Consider the following 20,059-nt stretch of genomic DNA (forward strand, 5'->3'; position numbering starts at 1 on the left):
TTTATCTTTACCCTTATGTGGCAAAATATTTCTCAGAATTACTGAGCTAGTCAATAAGGGTAGTTGCTAAAAAATTTGCATTTACATTTTAAAAACCACATCCAAAATACATCTAAAATATCAAAAATAACATTTTCATTCAGGTACTGATAGTTGATGACTGATGATCTAATTCCTTTTCCCTATGAAAGACTTTTTAGATACTAGAAGACAATATGATAGCTGAGTGAAATCTGTAGTAACTATAAAGATATCAGTTTTATCATCCACACAAGAAAAAGGAAGTAACTAAAGATGCTAATTTCACAAAATATGATATGGAATTGGGTGGGGGAAGCCATTGAGATAATCAACTATTATAATTATCTTATACAGGTTTTACAGGTGGACAACAATTCATGGAAGACTTTAAGAAACAGTTGGCGATTAAACTGAGTCCTGAAGAACATGTTCTTTTAAATACTGCTGCCCACTTCATCTGTTTCTGAGGATTCATTTCCCTTATTTCATATATATTCATTTCCCACTATTGGACCAACCCAAAATGTAGGATACCCACCTTGAAACTCTTCATTGGCTTAGGGATTACATTATAACTTGTTTTACGATAATCCAGTCCACAATTTGCAAGGCCAGATTTGTCCCTGAAAGGGTTCTCTGACAGATTCCTAGCAGAATCACCAGTCACATCATATCCTGGGGCTTAGGAGTGGTAGCCACCTGTGCAAGCACAGGTAACTGGTTCTACATAATCATCTATATTACTGAACACTGCAATCGAAAAGCCTTCCAAGATAGAATATCAGCAGGTTGAAGGAGCAGAGAAACAGTGTAAACAAAGGCTTGGATTGGAAAGAGTGATGCCTCTTCAGAGGATATTGAGTAATTCAATTGGGCTAGACAGTACATGCTGGGGAGTAATAGCAATAGATAGAAGCTACTGATTGCAAAGTCATGGAATTTGGTTGACACAGACAGCAACCTGGATTGGAGAAGATCAAATCTCCCTTCAGACACTGTCTGTGTGACCCTGAGCAAGACTCTTAGCATCTCTGGTTCTGAGATTCCTAATAAAATAAGAGAGTTGAACTCAGTCACCTCTATACACCTTTCTATCTCTAAATCTATGTTGCTATTTTCTATGATATGATTTTTTTCAGATCTTGCAAACACTTGGCTGCTGGTCTAACCCAGTGATCAAGTCCTTACTCTTAGATGAGGTTCTGGAGGCTGAGATTCTGGTGCTAGCTAGGGTTCTAGTGGTAAAGGTCCTATTCTATGGCCTCTCAATGAGTCTGGAGTACTGAGGTTTGTTGAACTTTCTCACTCTTTCCAGTAAGCAAAATCTCCTAAACTAGTTTCCAGGTAATGGTATGCCATTGTTGATATATTCATTCTCTTGTCAAAGAAACTTCTGGGGTGAGTCCTGGTGACAAAAATATCCTTAAATGGTTACAAAGGATTGAGATCAGTATGGATGCAAGTTAGGAAATAACTCTATTTTCAATGATTCAAATTTTGCCTTAAGCAGCTAACCCTTAAAAATTGATAGTCTCCTTGTGATGCAAGTCATCTGATCTCAAGATGATCAGAACTATAAGTAACTAATGGGAAGAGTATAGAGGTGTAAGCAGACTGATCCACATTACTGACTATGACATCAGCACAAATGATGGAAGAACTATAGATACTCTTTTCATTGAAGATGGCTAAGCCTGGTACCATTGATACATATTCCCCTTTAACTCTTTTCAGTAGAGAATAGAAATAAGCAGAGTTTTTGTTTTTAATGGCAATATTATGTCTTTAAACATTTAAAGAAAAAGAAATGATGTAAGAGACATAATTAAGAACATTCATTCCTGGAAAACAAACTTTAGATCATCTAACAAGAGTGAGGAACAGCATTTGGGCTGAGAGTTTCATTGGTACCTTGAGACATTCAAAGAATTCCAGGAAATTCTTCAACAATTTGGGTGGGTCTTTCTTGAGGCAGAATGTATGGAAAGGAAATGCACAGCATGACAAGGCATGTTTGGGATGTGATTGATTTTATCAGTGGGAGTGCCTACTTCTATGAGATCATTGGCCCATTTAAGATTGGGAGAATACATAAAGGAAAGGTAACTAAGGGTGGTGATGGAGGAAATGAATGAAGGTAAAAGGAATGGAGAGAGGAGAATAGACAAAGGGAAAATTAATAGAACATATTAACTAGCTGAGAATAGAAACTGAGGGAGAAGGGGGAGTTATATATATTGTTTGTCTATGGGCTGAAATAGATATCCCTATTTTAATTCCCCTTCTACTCATTGTAGCAATTAGACTACATCTATGGATCCATGAATTAAGCAATTAACATAAAGCTCAGCTTTTCTTAGCTCTGGTTAAGTTCCTTTCTTTGGGCTACACTTCCTCATCTACCATGCACTATGATTTTATATACATACATATATAATATATATATATATGCATGTATATAAAATAGATAATTATGAATGTCTTTCCAGATATCAGGTGCATTGTAAACCTGTGTGCTTCTTACCCTGAACAAGACAATAGATACTGAGAGATAGGATTAGCAGTTGATGTCCTGGATTTATACTGATTTATTTCACCACTAGTACCCTGGCTAGCACCAGAATCTCAGCCTCCAGAACCTTGTCTAAGAGTGAGGACTTCTGGGGTGGGCCAGGAGCCAAGTGTTTGCAACATCTGAAAAAAAATCATATCATAGAAAATAGCATCATAGATTTAGAGATAGAAAGGTGTATAGAGGTGATCGAGTTCAACTCTCTCATTTTACTAGGAATCTCAGATTTATTTGATTATTATGTTCCATTTTGGGAACCTGAAAACTGAAACTAAGGATAGCCATGAGCTCTGGACAGATAGGTCTTCTTTTTTACATTTTGTTGCCAGAGCAGAGGACTTAGACCTTCTTGCTGTATAGTTCCTATGAACTTATATCCTGGATTTCACACCTACTTAGCAAACAAAAGTCAACCCAACATACAAACCACAAAATAGATGTGTATGAAAAACAAGATACCTGACTCAGATCTATTTAATCATATGACTATTGTTACAGATTTTGTATGCTTTTCTGCTGTCATGTAAAAGAGTTCTGAATTTGGAGTCAGGAAGCTTGAGTTCAAAATACAGCTCCCCAAATTATTATATGTGTGACTCTGGGCATGCCACTTTAATTCTTGTCTGTAAAATACAGCTAAAATATTTGCATTATGTATCTCACAAGGTTATTGTGAGGGATATAGCTTTAATAAAGCATTACATACATAGGAGTTATCATTCAATTAAACAATTTTAATTCAGTAGCACAGGATCTGGCACATAGTAGATGATTAATAAGTTCTTTGTAATTGATTAATTCATAAAATACAATCAGAGAATACAACACAATCAGCTGCCAGCACATTGTATTTTCTGATTTTGGGTGATCTCTGTGAGATCTTTTGTCTTCTTTCCACTTTATGTTATGAAAGGAGGAAGTGATCACATTCACCATTGCAGCTACATACTCATCCAGAAGCATGATACAATAGAAAGAGTACTGATTTTAGAGTATAAAGCCCTTGGTTCAAACCTGTCTCTGACAATTCACTATATGAACTCAAACTAGTCACTTAGTCCACCTGAGTCTCAGCTTCCTTATTTGTAATCAGGACGGTGGATCTAGATGAACTCTGCCCTGCCTTCCAGCTTTAGAACTATGATTTTATGATCTAGCTATTCATTAGGAGTGACATAAGAGCATTTTGATAAAGATTAAGAGTACCAGGATGGTCTAGGGTTCCATCTAGTAAGCTAAATAGTGTAATAATCTAAGCCTTTGTCTATCTCTTCCTTCTTGTTCTATCCTTGACTTTCTTTTCAGAATCTTAGAGTTGGAAAATAGCTTAGAGATGATTTCATTTCATTTCCATCCTATAAAAGAATCCCGTTTACAATATTCCCAAGAAGCTGTCATTCAGTTTCTGATTAAACATTTCTAGTGATGGGAACCTAAAAAGGCAACCTGTGGCATTCCCAAGATATCACCAATTGTTAGAAAATGTTCCTCTATGGAGCACTGAAGCAAGCCTTCTTGAAAATAAGGAAGAACATTCTTCTTCATTATAGAAAACAAACTGAATTGAAATGATTGTTGTGGGAGACTGAGGTTGGGGTGTGGACTGGGAGCTTAGTGCTTTTATTATGTGAGGAGTGTCTCCAGTGTGTCAAATCTCCCTTCATCTTGCTTTGAGGCTGGTGTAAAGCAAAGTCTGACTCAGCCTAGATTCAGTACAATAAGAAACCACAGAAGCTAATGCTTTACTCTGGAATAGTTAAATGGTGCAGTGAATAGAGTACCAAACCTCAAATCAGAAAGACTTGAGTTCAAGTCCAATTCAGATATTTCCTAGCTGTATCATCCTGAACAAGTCACTTATCTTCTATCATTTTCAATTTCCTCTTTGGGAAAATGGGCATAATAGTAGCACTTAAGCTCTCAGAGCCGTTATGAGGATCATATGAGATACTATTTGTAGAATATTGTATAATGTTGTTATTTCACATCACTGCTGTTTATTTACTTTCTGTTCCAGTCAAATTAGGCACCTTGTTATTCCCCAGGCTCAACATTCTATTACTCACGTTCATCATGGAACAGGTTGGAGCCCATTTCTAGAATTCTGTAGCTATTTCCCTTCATCTTTTGAAATCCCTTGATCTCTTGAAGGCTCAACTAATAATTCTCCCTCTCATAGAAAGCCTTTCCTATCTTCCTAGTCTTAGTACTATTGTCACCTCAAATTACCATGCAGATATTTATCTGTTTACAATTTTATGCCCTCAGATGCTACTCCTCATATGGAGGGGACTGGATAGTGAGAGTTATAATGACATGGAGAGACTGATGTAACTGGTTCCAGACTGGTCACCACATGGTTCTTTAATTGTAGACAACCTCTGCCTCCCCTTGGTGGTATACCTTGGTCTCTCTCTATTCTTGATTTTATGGGTTTGCTTGATGGCATCCAATGAGACACATGCTGTTAACGGAGAGGCCATGTATTCTCTCCCTCTGTGGCCAGCATAAGGTCAATGGATATGAACTTCTGACTTTTGCCTTTCCATTTTTAATTTATTTTTTTTTGGCAAGGCAATGGGGTTAAAGCGACTTTCCCAAGGTCATACAGCTAGGTAATCATTAGGTGTCTGAGGTTGGATTTCAACTCAGGTCCTCCTGACTCCTGGGCCGGTGCTCTATCCACTGTGCCATCTAGGTCTCCATTTTAAATTTTTAGATGAAGGATATTAATCTGGAGGTTGTGACTGTGTGAGTTTCAAAATATTAAGAGTGAGACCCTGGAAATCCAAGCATTCAATCCAAGAATTCAAATATACAGGAATCTGGCAGTTGAGTTCATTTAACATTTTGCATGTTTGGGATGTGAGGACCTTATGGAAGACTCAACAGATAGAAGGACATTAATGGAAGACTCAACAGATAGAAAGATTATATTTCTTTATGCATTTGGCAGGACCAAGTCTATTAAGGAATTGCTAAATTCCTGAGCCCATTCTCCCCAAAGATGAAGGTGGTATAGGAGAAAGTGGTCCTCAAAATGTTGTGGGAAATGTTTGTACTTTTATTATTGTTCTATCTTCAAAGTTAATATCCCTTTAAAAAAACTAATTGGCAATTAAGTAGTTAATGGAACTGGCATTAGCCATTCACTAGCACTTAACAGTAAAAGGAGCACAGTTAGTGGAATTTGAGCCAATTGCATCAAAGGAGAGATTTGCCACCCTCTGAGAATAATTCTAGAACCCTGAGGGAAAGATATAGGTGACTAGTTCTGAGATTGTGGGTCAGGACATGCTCACTCTAAACTAAGTACTTTGAGGGAGGGGCTATTTTTAAGCTGTATTTATACCCTACAGCCTAGTACATTGAACTTGTTCATAACCTCTAGTGATTAACATACAATAAACACTTAAATGCTTGTTTATTTGACTTGCTGAGGAGGAGGTTAATGCATATTTTTTAGATTAGATTTTATTGGTGATCAATCAACCTTTTCATGTTGATCTTTTGATGATAGTCATTCCTGGACAGCATAGTATAGTGGAAAGATGGCTGGACCTGTAATCAGCAGAAATTTGGATTGGAGTGCCACCTTGGGCACTAAGACAATGAGCAAATCATTTAAATTTTCTTAGCTTTATTTTTCACATCTCCACATCTGTGTATCTACCTAACAGGGTCATTACAGAACCTTACAAATCTCAAAACATTATATGATTCTGTTATTTTTATTATTATTGTACTGATTTCCTGCCAAGGCTTACCCTCTGCAGAATCTTAGAGCCATCTCTCAGGATATTAGGAAGTATTCCACTAGAAATTTTCTAGAGGCTATAGGTTTCATGGTCAGAATCTCAAAAGAATACAGACCCTGGAGACAAAGGACCTGGGTCTAATCTTACCTCTAGCACTTAGTACCTATGTGACCTTGGACCAGTGCCTTAACTTCTCTTGGCTTTAACTTCCTTATCTGTGAAGTGAAAAGATGGCATCTAGCATCCATTTAATCTCTAATATGTTTTTGAAGCAATCAAGGTTAAGTGACTTCCCAGAGTCACAGTTAGTAAGCATGTAAGTCCAGATTAGAATTCAAGTCATTCTGACACCAGGATTGATGTTCTATCCACTGTGTCACCTTGCTGTCCTAGTTTATTTTTAAATTTTTTTGGAGGTAAGTGACTTGACCATGATCATACAGATGGTAAATCTCTCTAAGCTTGTGATCCTAAGCATAGGGACATCAGCAGGTGGTGTAGCTATTGAGGAATATGAAAGTAAGATTTTAAATTTATATTAGATCTGTGAAGTATTAATGGGACATTACAGTGGAATGTCTTGGATCCTCATGTGGGTATGGAAAAGAACATTTGGCACATGCCCCTGGCCGAGGTCTTTCTTCTCTCTTGGCCTCTATTTGCTTATCTATAAAGAAGAAGGATTGTATACTCTCAAAGATCCTTCTAAATTTTCTGTTGTTTATTACAGTAGCAAAAACAATCAAGGAAGCAAGCATGAAATCAAAATAAGAAGCATCACAAAAGAGAATGTAAGAACCACCTCTGATATAAAGCCTTCACATTTTCTCAGCAGTGAGTGTAGGAACTATTAGGAGAGGTTCAAAATATATTCTTTTGTGAAAAAGAATACTAATTGACACTTTTTTTTGTTTTGTTTTTAGGTTTTTGTAAGGAAAACGGGGTTAAGTGGCTTGCCCAAGGCCACACAGCTAGGTAACTATTAAGTGTCTGAAACCGGATTTGAATCAAGGTACTCCTGACTCCAGGGCTGGTGCTTTATCCACTACACCACCTAGCCACCCCTAATTGACACTTTTTAAAAGGACAAACAGAAGCATGACAGAAGCTCCAAAAAAAGGATTTCAGTTGCTGGGCAAAGAACAGAAGAAGCTTGTGATGGAAGGAGAAATGGGAATAGCTTGCTTTTTGATGCCCAGCCTGCCTTGGATCCTTGAGCTGTCTTAAGAGAAGAATTTGGTCTTTGTAATCAATTTCTCCACCCATAATATGAAGAATACATTTAGGGCTATTCCAAGGTTTACTTGGGTACTGAGTGACTCTATAACCTTGCCAAAATCTTCAGTGCTATAAATATAAGCCTCTTTGGCTCAGCACCAGGGTGAGAAAAGAGAAAAAAAAAAAAGACAAGTTCCAAAATAATTTTGAGGTCTGAAAATAACAAGGGGAACTATAGCTACATAACTATATCTATTTGTCTATACACCCATATAAATACATGCATTTCTATGTGTGGAAAATATGTTTCTATATGTATGTATTTATAGATACCATTTATGTATATATATTAGAGAGAAACAGAAAATCCTACTCTTAATACAATTTAAACTTTTAATAGTTAAAATTTTATTAAGACTATTAGAACACACACACACACACACACACACACACTCTCTTCTCCATATAAAATGGAGATGTTCTCAGTGTCAGCTTTTCCCTAAGGAAGCATATTCATGGAAATCTTTGTTGTGGATCTACTGTTACTATATTATTGAGCCACAAAAGCCAAATCAGAGTGATCCTCATTATTCATGATTTGTCTTAAAATAGAAAAGATCTTAGCTCTCTGGATAAAAAGAGTGAAGGGGGTTGGTTGTTTCAGATCTTTGACTTGAAAGCTCAATTCCTCCCCTCCCCTTTTCAGGAGAGAGGAAACTGCAGTTTAATTATAGAGTACATACTTTGGTTTTGCACATAACCCAAGTTGCCCATCTAGTTAGACACATCTCTCTTTGCAAAGGACAACAGTATTACCAATTTTGTAACCTTTTCTCTTAAATCCCTCAAGAGAATTAGTCAATAAACATTTTTAAAGTGACTACTATATACTAAATTCTGTATGAGGTCATCTTGGACCCAGGAAAGCAAGTTTCTAGTCACATAATCTCAGAGTTGGAAGAGATCTTATGGACATTGTGGTATTCAGCACAGAGAACCTTGAATTTAGAGTTGGAGAACTCAGGTCTGACATTTAGCTTTGAGATTGCCTGTGAGACCCTAGTCAGGTCATTTAACCTTTCTTTGCCTCACTTTCCCCTTTTGTTAAAAAGGACTTTTTGAAAGATTAGTCCCCTTTCAGTTCTAAATCTATGATTTTATGGTATAAGAGGAACCACTGTCACATACCTAATAGGTCTTTTAGCCTTCATATAAAGGCCTATACTGAGAGGAAACCTAGTATCTCCAAAGTATACTATTCTCCTTTTGGACAGCTTTAGTGATTGGAAAACTTTCCCATATATCCAGCTTCAATCTGTCTTATTGCAATTTCTGCTCACTACTACTAGTTCTGAATACTGTGACTTAACAGAACAAGTCTAATTCCTCTTGTATGCAAGGACCCTTAAGATCTTTGAAGTAAATTATTATGTTTCTCCAAATCATTTCTTCTCTAGGCTGAACACCCCAGTTCCTTCAACTCATTATCATGACTCTTTTCCATCCTCTTTACCCTTCTTTGTGCTTTCTTGATAAATTTTTTTCAATAAGATTCAAACTTACCTTTGGTCTCCTCCACTCAAGGCTTGGAATATTTCTTTCACTCAGGAGTCTCTGCCCTATGGTACTGTCATTGGCTGGGAAGGTGTCATCTTCAAATAATCTGCCGCTCCTTAAACAGTGATTCCTCAAGGAGGTAAAGTCCTGGTTTTTGAAAGATACAGTGCTATCCATGGTGCTGTAATATCTTGACCTCTTCTCATTAAGGAACATGGCTTTCTTTGGTAAGAAAGAAAAAATTTTGGTGAGAGTGAGTCACCTATCCTTCCAAGGTTTTTCTGGTTTATTCCATGTATATAAAAATTCTCATATAGCACTATTCTCATCTTTCAAAGAGGACATTGTGAACCCAGGCCCAGAGCACATTGGGACACTGAAGATACTTTTACAAGGCTAGGCTGAATCCCCAAATTCTTTTGCCCAGAGATTTCACACTTTTCTCAATTAGAATTTCTTCCTTTTTTCTTCCCCTAATCTCTCAATCAAAGGAATGCTGACTTTGGATGAATGTCTGGATTCAAGGTTTCCAGAAGAGAAATAGAACTTTGACCCTAATGGCAAGGGGTTCTCATCAGCTGAACTAATCAGTTTTAAGGGAGTAAGATTCATTCAATTAGTCATTCAACAAACATTTACCAGGCACTTACTTTGTTCAAAGAATGATTCTAGACCTTTTATGTACAAAGATTAGTAAGAGATGGGTCCAACTTTCAGAGAAATTACAATTTAAGGTATGTGTATTGATCATTATGATGCAAAAAAGAACATAATAATACATATTATGTAATATAATAATAAAAAATTTATGAATAAAGGTCCTGAAAAGTTCAGAGAGGGAGTTTTGTTTTGAAAGTAATCAGGGAAGACTTCTAGAAGAACCAGAATTTGTGCTGTTTAGGTCTTAAGGGATAGATAAGATTTCAATAGATTTACTAAGTATGGAGTTAAGATAGGGAAGGAATATAGGTACAGAGAACGAATGAGAAAAAGCATAGAGGAAAGAATTTAGTTTTGGGAATTATAGTTTACATTAATCTGCAAAGATAAATTGTCCTGAGATTGTGGAGGACCTTGAAGGGCAGGTTAAGGAGTTTGGATTTTATTTGGTAAACAATGGAGAGGCATTAAAAAATTCTGAATATGATCAGAATTGTGCTGTAGGAAAATTTATCTAATAGTGTTAAACAGGATTGGAGGAAGAAGAAATTACATTCAGGAGTCCAGCTAGGAGATGATTCCATTAGATAAAGAAGAGGTACTAACAGCTTAAACCAAAGTAATGGTCCTGGGAAGGGAAAGGAGGTGAATGGTAGGACAGATATCGCAAAGATAGACTCTGTAGGATTTTCTTGCAGGATGTAATGTATGAGGAAAAAAGGAGGAGGCAACATTCTCCAGCAACTGCTACTCTGTGATGTTAGAAAAGTTGGGAAAGACAGAGACAAACACTCCTGTCAGGAATACTAGTGAGAAGGGCAGAACAGAAGGCTTTGCTCTGTTGTCCATAATCCATTTGTACCTATCCAGTCCCAGCTTTGCTATCTTTCTGTACCACACAGAGAGCTGTCAGGGAACATGCTAATTCCTCATTCTCTCAGGATGACTTCTGAAAGATTCCAGCACCACACGTTAAATATGCAGTAGGAGAAGCCAATGTTTTTTCCCTTTGCCTTTTTAGTTTTACTTTCTCTGTTTTTGTAAGAAAAAAAAAGTGAAGAGTATGTGACCAAGGCCTGTGGAAGCCAGATAGCCTATAAGGAAAGACCTTAAAAAGAAGGCATGCATTCTATTTCATACTGAATTCCTAAAAGCCACTGTGGATTTGTAGCAGCTTTATTTATATTCCATGGCATGGTATGATGTTGTGAAAGAGAACTAGAGCTGGAGTCAAAAACATGAAAGTTAAAATTCCATCTTGGATTCTTTATTGTCTGTATGACCTTGGGTAAGTCACTTTACTTATTGAGTCCCAGTTTCTTCTCTACAAAATGGGAATAATGATATAGGAACTATCTAGTTTACAGGGTTGTTAAAAGGTTCAAATGTGATAATGTATGGGAATAATTTTACAAATGTTCAAGTACTCCATAAAAGTCCACTCTTCTTATATGAGAAGTATGGCCTTGATAGTTGTCTTCAGAACCAGGTCAGTTCAGACAAGTAAAGATAGTCTGCTCTGGTTTAAATTGGTTTTGATTTGTTTGAACAAGTTTAGACTAATATGAACTGGTTCAGAGATCAGTTTGAACAGACTTTGACTGGTTTGACAAGTCTTAATTGGTTATAACCAATTCTGACTGACTTCAACTGGAGTTGACCAATTTGAACTGGTTTAAACTGTCTTTTTTAATTGCATTTAAGGTATTGCATCAACTTAAAGTGCTTTTTTTTTACAGTTTTAAACACATTGCTCTCATTGATGTGGGCAATTTTAGGAAACTGAATACCATCAGAGAAGAGGAAATTCTAAAATCTGGCTAGAACTTATTTCTAATAGGATTATAGGGATAAGAATGAAAGCAGGAAGTAAACTAGACCAGGAATTGATGCTTCTCTGAGTTCCAACAAAATTTATTTCCACACTCAGCTTTCAGTTAGTCAGTGAGCACTTGCTAAATTTCTACTGGATAATTTAGCAATTGAAAGATTAGGTATTCACCTTATAATTGTGTGACCTTTCCTTTCAAAGTAGAAATACTTTTGGAATTCTGATTAACAAAATGGAAACATGCTTAAGCAGACCTAGGAACAATTAAATACCAATTCAGTTTCTAAATTGATCTTTTGTAGTGGCCAAAAGACCCTCCCCACAAGTCACTAAGTAGGTATCAATTAATCTCAATTAAAGGTACAGGGTTGTCTATGACTGGGATCACAGAGCCAAGCTACTTTATGGCAGATTCTATCTCTGTCTGACATCTTAGACAAGTGATTGCTGTTACCCCCCCCCCCCAAAAAAAAAATTACCTTGATTTTTTACTTGGAGGGGTAACATTATTTGAGACTACATCCTAGGACCTCTTATTTAGGCCCAGTCATAGATGAGGCAAATATCAGGTTGTGGAAACCTGAGGCTTTTCACTGGACTTCTTAGAACTAGAGATGTCTGGAACCAGTCAGTTTGCAGTAGCCCTCATTTCATGGATGCCTCAGCTGTCCAGGTAGGGGCTATGCCCAAATGGCCATAGATAGAGCTCTCAGTTCTATTCCAGGTAATAGACACCATAGGATAAAGCTAAGGCACCAAGACATTCATAAGGAAAATTCAGCACCTGGACACCTGGCTCTTTCCTCACTCCCCTGCATCTACCAGGATGATAACGCTACTTAGAAAGTGCTGATTTCACCCCAGCCCTCCAGGTTCAGTTACCCTTGTCAACTTTATTCTCTTCCCCAGCTTCCCTTCACACACTAGCAATCCCAATTGGTCAATTAGAGTCCCTGGACTCCTCCAGCCTCTGATTTTCAGCTCTTCAGTTCACATTCTCACTTATCCCCTACATCTCCTCACTTGCTCAGGACCCTGCCAGGTCCTCCTACTGGCATGTATATTCCTTTCTACTCTGGCCAAAATCCTAGACTCAGTCATCACTTGTCCATTGCCACTCAATTTTCATCTCTCTCTGGCAGACCTGGCTGACTGTGGAACTTGTAGCTTTGGGTAGAGGGATTCTTCTGTCTACATAATCCTTGCTCCCATGAATTTGTCCAATTCAGTTTGCCAACCAATCACCACCCCCCTAGTTCAGAAATATTGGTATTTATGAAGGATAAAAATGTTGGGAGTGTGGTCTTGTTTTTGGATTAGAGAATGTGTGAATGAATTCACAAAAGACTTGACTCTGGCCCAAAATTATTTAGGAACAAAAAAGGTTTATTATGTATGTGATTAGTAGAAGCTAAGGGAGAGAGAAATAAAGGCAAGTAAAGGCAATAATGGCAATTTGGAAGTGAATAGCAGCAGCAGCAGCAGCTACCATCAAAGAATTAGTAGCAAAAAGAGGGAGAGGAGCATAAAGAAGGAAAATAAGAGACAGTTTGCAACTGGGTTGATAACAGCAGCCTATAGGTAATGTACTGCAATTGAACTGATCCTAGGGGATGTGCTGGTAAGGGAAAAGATCAGGGTTTATAAAGTGGAGGAGGGAAGATGTATGTGCTGGAAAAAGAGTAAGGGAAGAGTTAGGGTAAGAGGTGGTCATTGACTCTAACTCAGTGGGTTTACATCTCAGTTTCCCTTTCTTTGGGACAGTTTGGGGAACGAGTTAGGTACTTATATCCCAATACCCCTTCTAGTGGGATAAACCTGATGGGTGGTCCACAATAGGAACAATTTATCTAGAAAACAATGGGATGGACATCAGATGCCCATAGGGCAAGGCCAGCACTGAAGAAAATAATATTAGTATAACATGGTTCTCTAACATTTCCTTTATTTCAGCATCTTATAGCATAACTTGACAAAGTATCTATTCCATATTTTAAAAAGTTACAGAAAGTGATTTCTGAGTATCACAGGCATCAGCAAATCCTCTGTTCCCCCATGGGACCCTCCTTATGAGCCTTCTATGTAGCCCCTCCAACAGTTCCTGAACTCTAAGGAGTTGAAGGAATGACTGAGACTCTGGAATAAGGAAAGAGTGGTAATATTACCTTTTCTAGCACTCAGAGTTCAGTATTCCTAGCTTTAGGCAATTCTATAATATTCTTAGATGGAGAAAATGCTAACTTGTATTGATAGTTTCCTTACTTTGTAGTTCTTCATATCAATGAAATCACAAGCCTAGTCAAGTCCCTAATATATATGGTGCTGTCTCCTTGAGTACGATAGGAAAAGAGAGTACAGGCAAAGAAGGCACAGTCCTCACAGGAACACTGAGAGAATAGGCTAAAAGAATTTTTTCAAATCAGTAGCAAATACTTCTTATTGATGAACTATTCAGACTAATAACAAGTCCAAGGTGGGAAATTAGAATTTATGGTGTATAATTGGGAGTTTTCTTCAAACTTTCTTACTTGAAAATCTAATACCCTCTTTAACTTTGTATCCATATCTATAAAACGAATTTGATTTTTGTCTTTAAATCACAAGATGAACCTCTGGATGCTCTGATGACCTTAGTCTTTCCAATTGATGTAGCAGTTGCAACAACTACATTCTTGGGATCTAGGGATCAAGAGAATTCCAAGCTATCAATTGTTTGGGCATGTGTTCACATAGGAGCCAAGGAGAGAATGCAAGACACAAATGGTGGCATCTTCTATAAGATCGATGTAGAGTAGATTAAATGAATATGAATAATGAATGAAATAAATGAAAATGACTAATAAATGATTAATGAACACATAAATGAATGAATGAATAAATGAAATTATATACCTTTATATTTCCCTAGCCAATTCAGGAGCATAAAAGATTTTACCTGGAAACAAGGCAAAAGGTAATTCTTTTCATGAAATCATGATGAATTGACTATGAATTTCTTTGATCTAATTTCAATTGAGTCCTTACTGCAGCAAGGCAATCATTCTTTTATCCCTTCCTTATTGATTCTCTAACATTCTTCCTACAGAGGTTCTTCCAAATGCCCTCTTCTCTAGTCAGATCTCCCAAACTCTTCCCTCTTCCTTTCTTATAGACTTAGATTTTATTGAGAAAACAAAGATCATTTTCTCTTTGACCTCTATCTCTTAAAAACTCTTAAAGTTATCTCTCACTTAAAGTTATCACTCCAATCTCTGATAAAGAGAAGGGCCTTCTCTTTGCAAAGTCCAACCCCTCTATATGCACACTTGATAGTTTATCTTCCTATTTCCTCCTAGAAATTGCTTCCTCAATTATTGTCCCCACCAATCTTTCATTTCTTCCTTTTTAATGGTTCCTTCCCCGCTGTCTAAAAACACACCTAAGTTTCTCCAGTTCCTCAAACAATAACAAACCACAATAAAAACAATAGCAAAAACTCTTTATCTTGACCCTATAATCACAGACTCCTAAAAAACAATACCTTCTTTGTCTCCATTTAATCTCTGCACACTCATTTCTTAATCTCTTGTAATCTGACTTTCAACTTTATTTCTCATCTGAAATGTTCTCTCCAAATTTGCCCAGTCTTTAAATTTTTTAAAATATATTTTGTTTTAAAATCATCTTCCTTTCTAAACACAACCTTTTTTCTTCTTGTCTTGAAGCTCTACTTTTTAACAAGAAATAACAAAGGAAAAAAGTAACAGTTCAGAAAAACTCATCAATTCAGCCACTGAATCTGACTGCAATGTTTTAACCTATATTTCTCCAACTCAATAAAGAAAGAAATAAGCTGTATTTTGTTATATCTTATTTAGACCAAACTTGGTTATTATAATTGTACAATTTTCTGATTTTTTAATTGTTTTCATTTATACTGTTCAGTATTATGCTTATTGTTTTCCCGGTTTAAGATACCTGATTTTGTGTCAATTCATATAAATCTTTTCATCCTTCTCTGAATTCTTCATAGTCACTGTTCTTTTGCTATAATATTCCATTACTTTCTGCAAAATAATATTCCATTTGATTTTCATGTGCATTTCTATTAAATCTGGCACACCAATGTTTAACCCCCTTTATTTCCATTTCTTTGCTTCTAGGAAAAAAAGTGTAGCTAGGAATATTTTGTTGTATATGGGATCATTATTTCTGTCTGTGTCCTCTTTGAGATAACTTAGCAGTGGCTTCTCTAGGTCAAAGGATGTGAATAATTTAATTAATTTCTTTGCATAATTTCAAATTGCCATTTGAAATATTTAAACAAATTCATAGCTCCACCAATGAAGCTAGGGTGTCTGTCTTTCCACAGTGCTTCCAATAATCTCCTTTTTAATTCTTTTCAATGATACTGTAATTGTCAAATAACATTCTTTTTCTTAATCCACATTCTTCTTAAATTCTTTGCAGAATTTGACAATGTTGATCAACTTCTCCTGATAATTCACTTCTTAGGTCTGTGACAGTGTTCTCTCATGGAGCTCCTCCTACCTGCCTCACAATACCTGTCTTTTTTGCTTTATCAGCTTTCCTTTATCAGCTCCATCTGTGGATGTATCTGCAAATTCATCCTGAGTCCTTTTTTTATATCTATCTATCTATCTATCTATCTATCTATCTATCTATCTATCTATCTATCTTTCTATCTATATGTTGTGACATCATTAATTCCTATGAGCTTAGTTATAATCTCTGTGAAAATGACTTCCAAATCAATTCTCCCATCATCTTTTTCTTGTGCTCTAGTTCTGAATCACAATCTTTGGGATATGAACTGGATGACTCATAAGTATTTTAAAAACAAAATGTACAAAGTACAATTATCATCTTTCAGTGATCTTGTTTCAACTTTCAAGTCATTCTCATTTTTTTCTCTTTGCCTCACTTCAGATATCTAGTCAAATAGACAAATCTTGCAGATTCCATCTTCACATTTCCTGTTCTCTTCTATCTAGTTACATGCCTGCTATCATAATAATAGCTAGCATTTATGTAGTAGGGTTTTCAAAAAGCTTTTCAAATATTATCCTTATAATATTGTTCTCATAATCACCCTGAGAAGCAGATATTACTATTATTCCCATTTTATAGATGAGACAAAGAGAGGAAAAGTAACTTGATAAGAGTTATACTGATAATAAGTGTCCGAGAATAGATTTGAACTCAAGTTTTACCTAATCCAACCCAATATACTACTCACTGCACTATCTAATGGTCCTAGTTCAGGCTGTTATTACCTGTTACTCAGACATTTGCCAATGCTTACTAAAATTTGTCTGCCTCCCTTCAGTCTCTCTCCCTCTCTAATCTACACTCTTTACAACTGGCAATGTAATATTTCTAAAATACCTAACTATATTGCTCCCCTGTTCAAAGGGAAAGGAACAATTATTTATTTAGCACTTATTATGTCAGAGACTGTGCTAAGTGCTTTGCATCTTTCATTTGATCTTTATACCAATTCTGGAGAAAGATACTATTATTATTTTACATTTGAGAAAACTGAGGCAGAACAGTTTGTTACTTGTCCAGGGTAACATTGGTAGTAAGTTTCTTAGATTGGATTTGAACTGAGGTCTCCTGACTCTAAACCTAATTCTCTAGTCACTGGGCTACTGGTTGCCTAATTTAACTCTACTGTATTTCTTGTGCTTCTAGTATAAAATACAGATTCCTCTGTTTGTCATTTGAAACCATCCATAACTTGACTACTGTCTTTTTATCCAACTTATTTATTACTCTCATTCACACAGTATATGGTCCAGCCACACTGACCTTCTCCTGTCATTATGACTTGGCATAGACTATCTTCCATGTGCCGAATTCCTCCCTTTTTTCTCTTCAAATCCCCAGGTTCCTTCAAAGCCATCTCCCATATCAGTTCTTTCCTGATCTCCCACTTTTGTACCTGCTAATACTTCACTCATTCCAAATCACCTTATAGTTATTTTGTATATTCATATATACATACACTGCATTTCCCTTTATAGAATGTGTGTTGAGTACACAGATTGTTTATTTTTGTCTCTGTATCTCCAAGGCCTAATGCAGTGCCTGTCAGATTGTGGGCTTTAAATAAATGATTAAATAAATGCTTAAATGATTAATTCTCCCTTACTCTCCTTCTTCCCCCCCCAAAAGCACTTATATGAATCAGAATGAATTTATTAAGCATTTATTAAGTATTTACTGTGTACAAATTACTGTGCTAAGCAATGGGTATTCAAAGACAAAAATAATCTAAAGTAAGGCAGTTCCTGCTCCTAAGGAGTTCACATTATAATGGGGGAAGATTACACAGTTTTCAGTGGTTTTCAGATGGAAAAAAATCTCATTTAGGGCGCAGCTGCAAAACAGATGGTAATACCTTTTCTGTAATGTCATATCCATTATATAAAATGATATCAGTTTCTGTTGTTGAAATATTTTTGGTGACAAGTTCTTCTTTGGGTCTTCAATTGCAGTGGTTGAAGCACCTGGAGGAGCAGTTGCCAGGCTGTATCTTCTTTCCACAATGATAACTGAAAGCAATGGGTTGAAAGCATTGATATTTTTCCATGACTTTTGGATTCAGCCATCAACATCCATCAACATCATGGAGGAGATTGTGGTCAAGGTAGTATTAGTGGTTTGACTTGCTTGGTGCAAGTTAAGGTATTTCCATTGCTACCTCAGCTATCCTGGCTTGGCTTCTATTTATGATGTCTTTGGTGGAAATGGCTAGACCTCCTTTTTGTTTTTTTATAGGAGTTGCTTCCCTGGAGGTTGACTGTGAGGGCTGAGTTGGAAGCATGTATGGTGGTCAGAGAGGTGCTACCATTCCCAGAACACCTATGCCTATGTGCCTTTGGTGGCATCTGGTTAGCAGTTGTTGCTGCATGTGAGGAAGATGATGGAGCCCCTTCTTCACAATGAATTCTCCCTTCAATGATGACCATGGAGGTTAGGCTGGAAGCAGGTTTGGTGGTGTGGATGGCCACTTGGACTTAGGATCCCTGACTGTTTCCTTCAAGGACTGAGGGAAAATGGCGATCAAGGCATAGTTTTTGATTTGTTACCTCCACATGCAACTACCTTCTCTCTCTTTGTCAGGGTGCCCTGCTGCCTTAATTAGACTTGCTTGCTTGTCCTATCACTGGCAGTTAGCTGGTGGTTGATGGGGATGGCCGGCATTTCCTCCACAGATGATAATTGTGAAAACTAAACTGAAAGCAGTGCTAGTGATCTAGGTAATGCCTACTCATTTAATTAGTTTGCATTTGTATATCAATTTAAGATTCACAAAGTTCTTTACATATGCTACCTTACTTGAGTTAAAAAGAATAGGACTGTTTTATTTCATCCCAAAGAGAAGAACTAGGACTACTCTGAGGAGATGACTGAGATTCAGATTTGGCTCATTGAACACACACACACACACACACACACAAACTGTTTAACAATTAAAGCTGCTGAAACATGAAACATGCTCCCTTTAAAGTGATCAATGAGTTTCAACTAATTGAAATGTTCCAAAGAAGACTAGATGAACATCTGACAAGGATTATTGTAAAAGGACAACTATCATAAAGCTACTGGGACTTTGGCTCATGATGTCAATATTCAGTGACCATATTTCCACACCAGAAGGGCATGTCCTTCCAATGACAGTTACTTCTGCATCTTGCCTTAAGGTCCTCTACCATCTTCTGCCAACCTGGATTCCATTACCAAGCTGACCCTTCTCTTGATATGTTTGCATCCAAAATGTTGCACCCCACCACCAGTACTACCACAAATTTATTCTCTACTATTTTTGCCCCAGATGAAAACTCCATAATTAGAACTCTGGATAGGTGCTAAAGTTCCTTCTAAATTTAACTTTCTATAACTATATGTTTCTGCATAGGATTCAAAATGTTTAATGGTTCTAGCACTTTATTTTCAGAACCAGAATTCACTGGGATCTCTTTAAGTCAAGATTTAAATCTGCAACTATGGTTTATCTCTTCCTTAAAAAGAGGTAGTCTAGGGCTGCCAGCACATAACTTTCAGCCCCTAACCTCCCTGCCTGTCAGATGGGTTAGGTCTATCATATATCATAATAAAAAGAAGAGGGTTTCTCTTATCTTGTCTTCTTTTCTCTTCACTCCTTTTCTCTCATTTCTTCTCTCCTCGCCTCTCTTTTTCTCTCTCCTCTCCTTTTCTTTCTCCTATTCTTTATGTCCAATGAAAAGCAAGGGGAAAAAAAGCTATACCACTCCCAGCTCCAGAGAAATATTCATCGTTCTCTCTTGACTGGTGTTTTTCAGTACAATGGAAATAAATCTGATGTAATGTAGTGGAACACAACAAGGGGATGGTTTTCCCCTTAACAAATACTCATTTGAAATGGTGCCCGAGCTCTGTTCAAGGAGTGATCTG

The 20,059-nt window shown here is 36.8% G+C and overlaps 1 protein-coding gene across 1 annotated transcript in view; it reads right to left on the minus strand.

The window, feature by feature from the left end:
* CAPN13 (calpain 13) overlaps positions 1-19,798 on the minus strand; it is a 117,359-nt gene extending 97,561 nt beyond the window's left edge. The window contains exons 1-2 of the mRNA XM_074235031.1: positions 18,024-19,798; positions 9,133-9,348 (exon numbers count right to left, since the gene is read on the minus strand). Coding sequence (XP_074091132.1) covers positions 9,133-9,342 — 210 coding nt within the window. The 5' untranslated portion in view covers positions 9,343-9,348; positions 18,024-19,798. The remainder of the gene's footprint in view (positions 1-9,132; positions 9,349-18,023) is intronic.
* Positions 19,799-20,059: the final 261 nt, after the last annotated feature.

The sequence above is a fragment of the Macrotis lagotis genome, chromosome 1, assembly GCF_037893015.1.
Source record: "Macrotis lagotis isolate mMagLag1 chromosome 1, bilby.v1.9.chrom.fasta, whole genome shotgun sequence".
Classification (NCBI taxonomy): domain Eukaryota; kingdom Metazoa; phylum Chordata; class Mammalia; order Peramelemorphia; family Peramelidae; genus Macrotis; species Macrotis lagotis.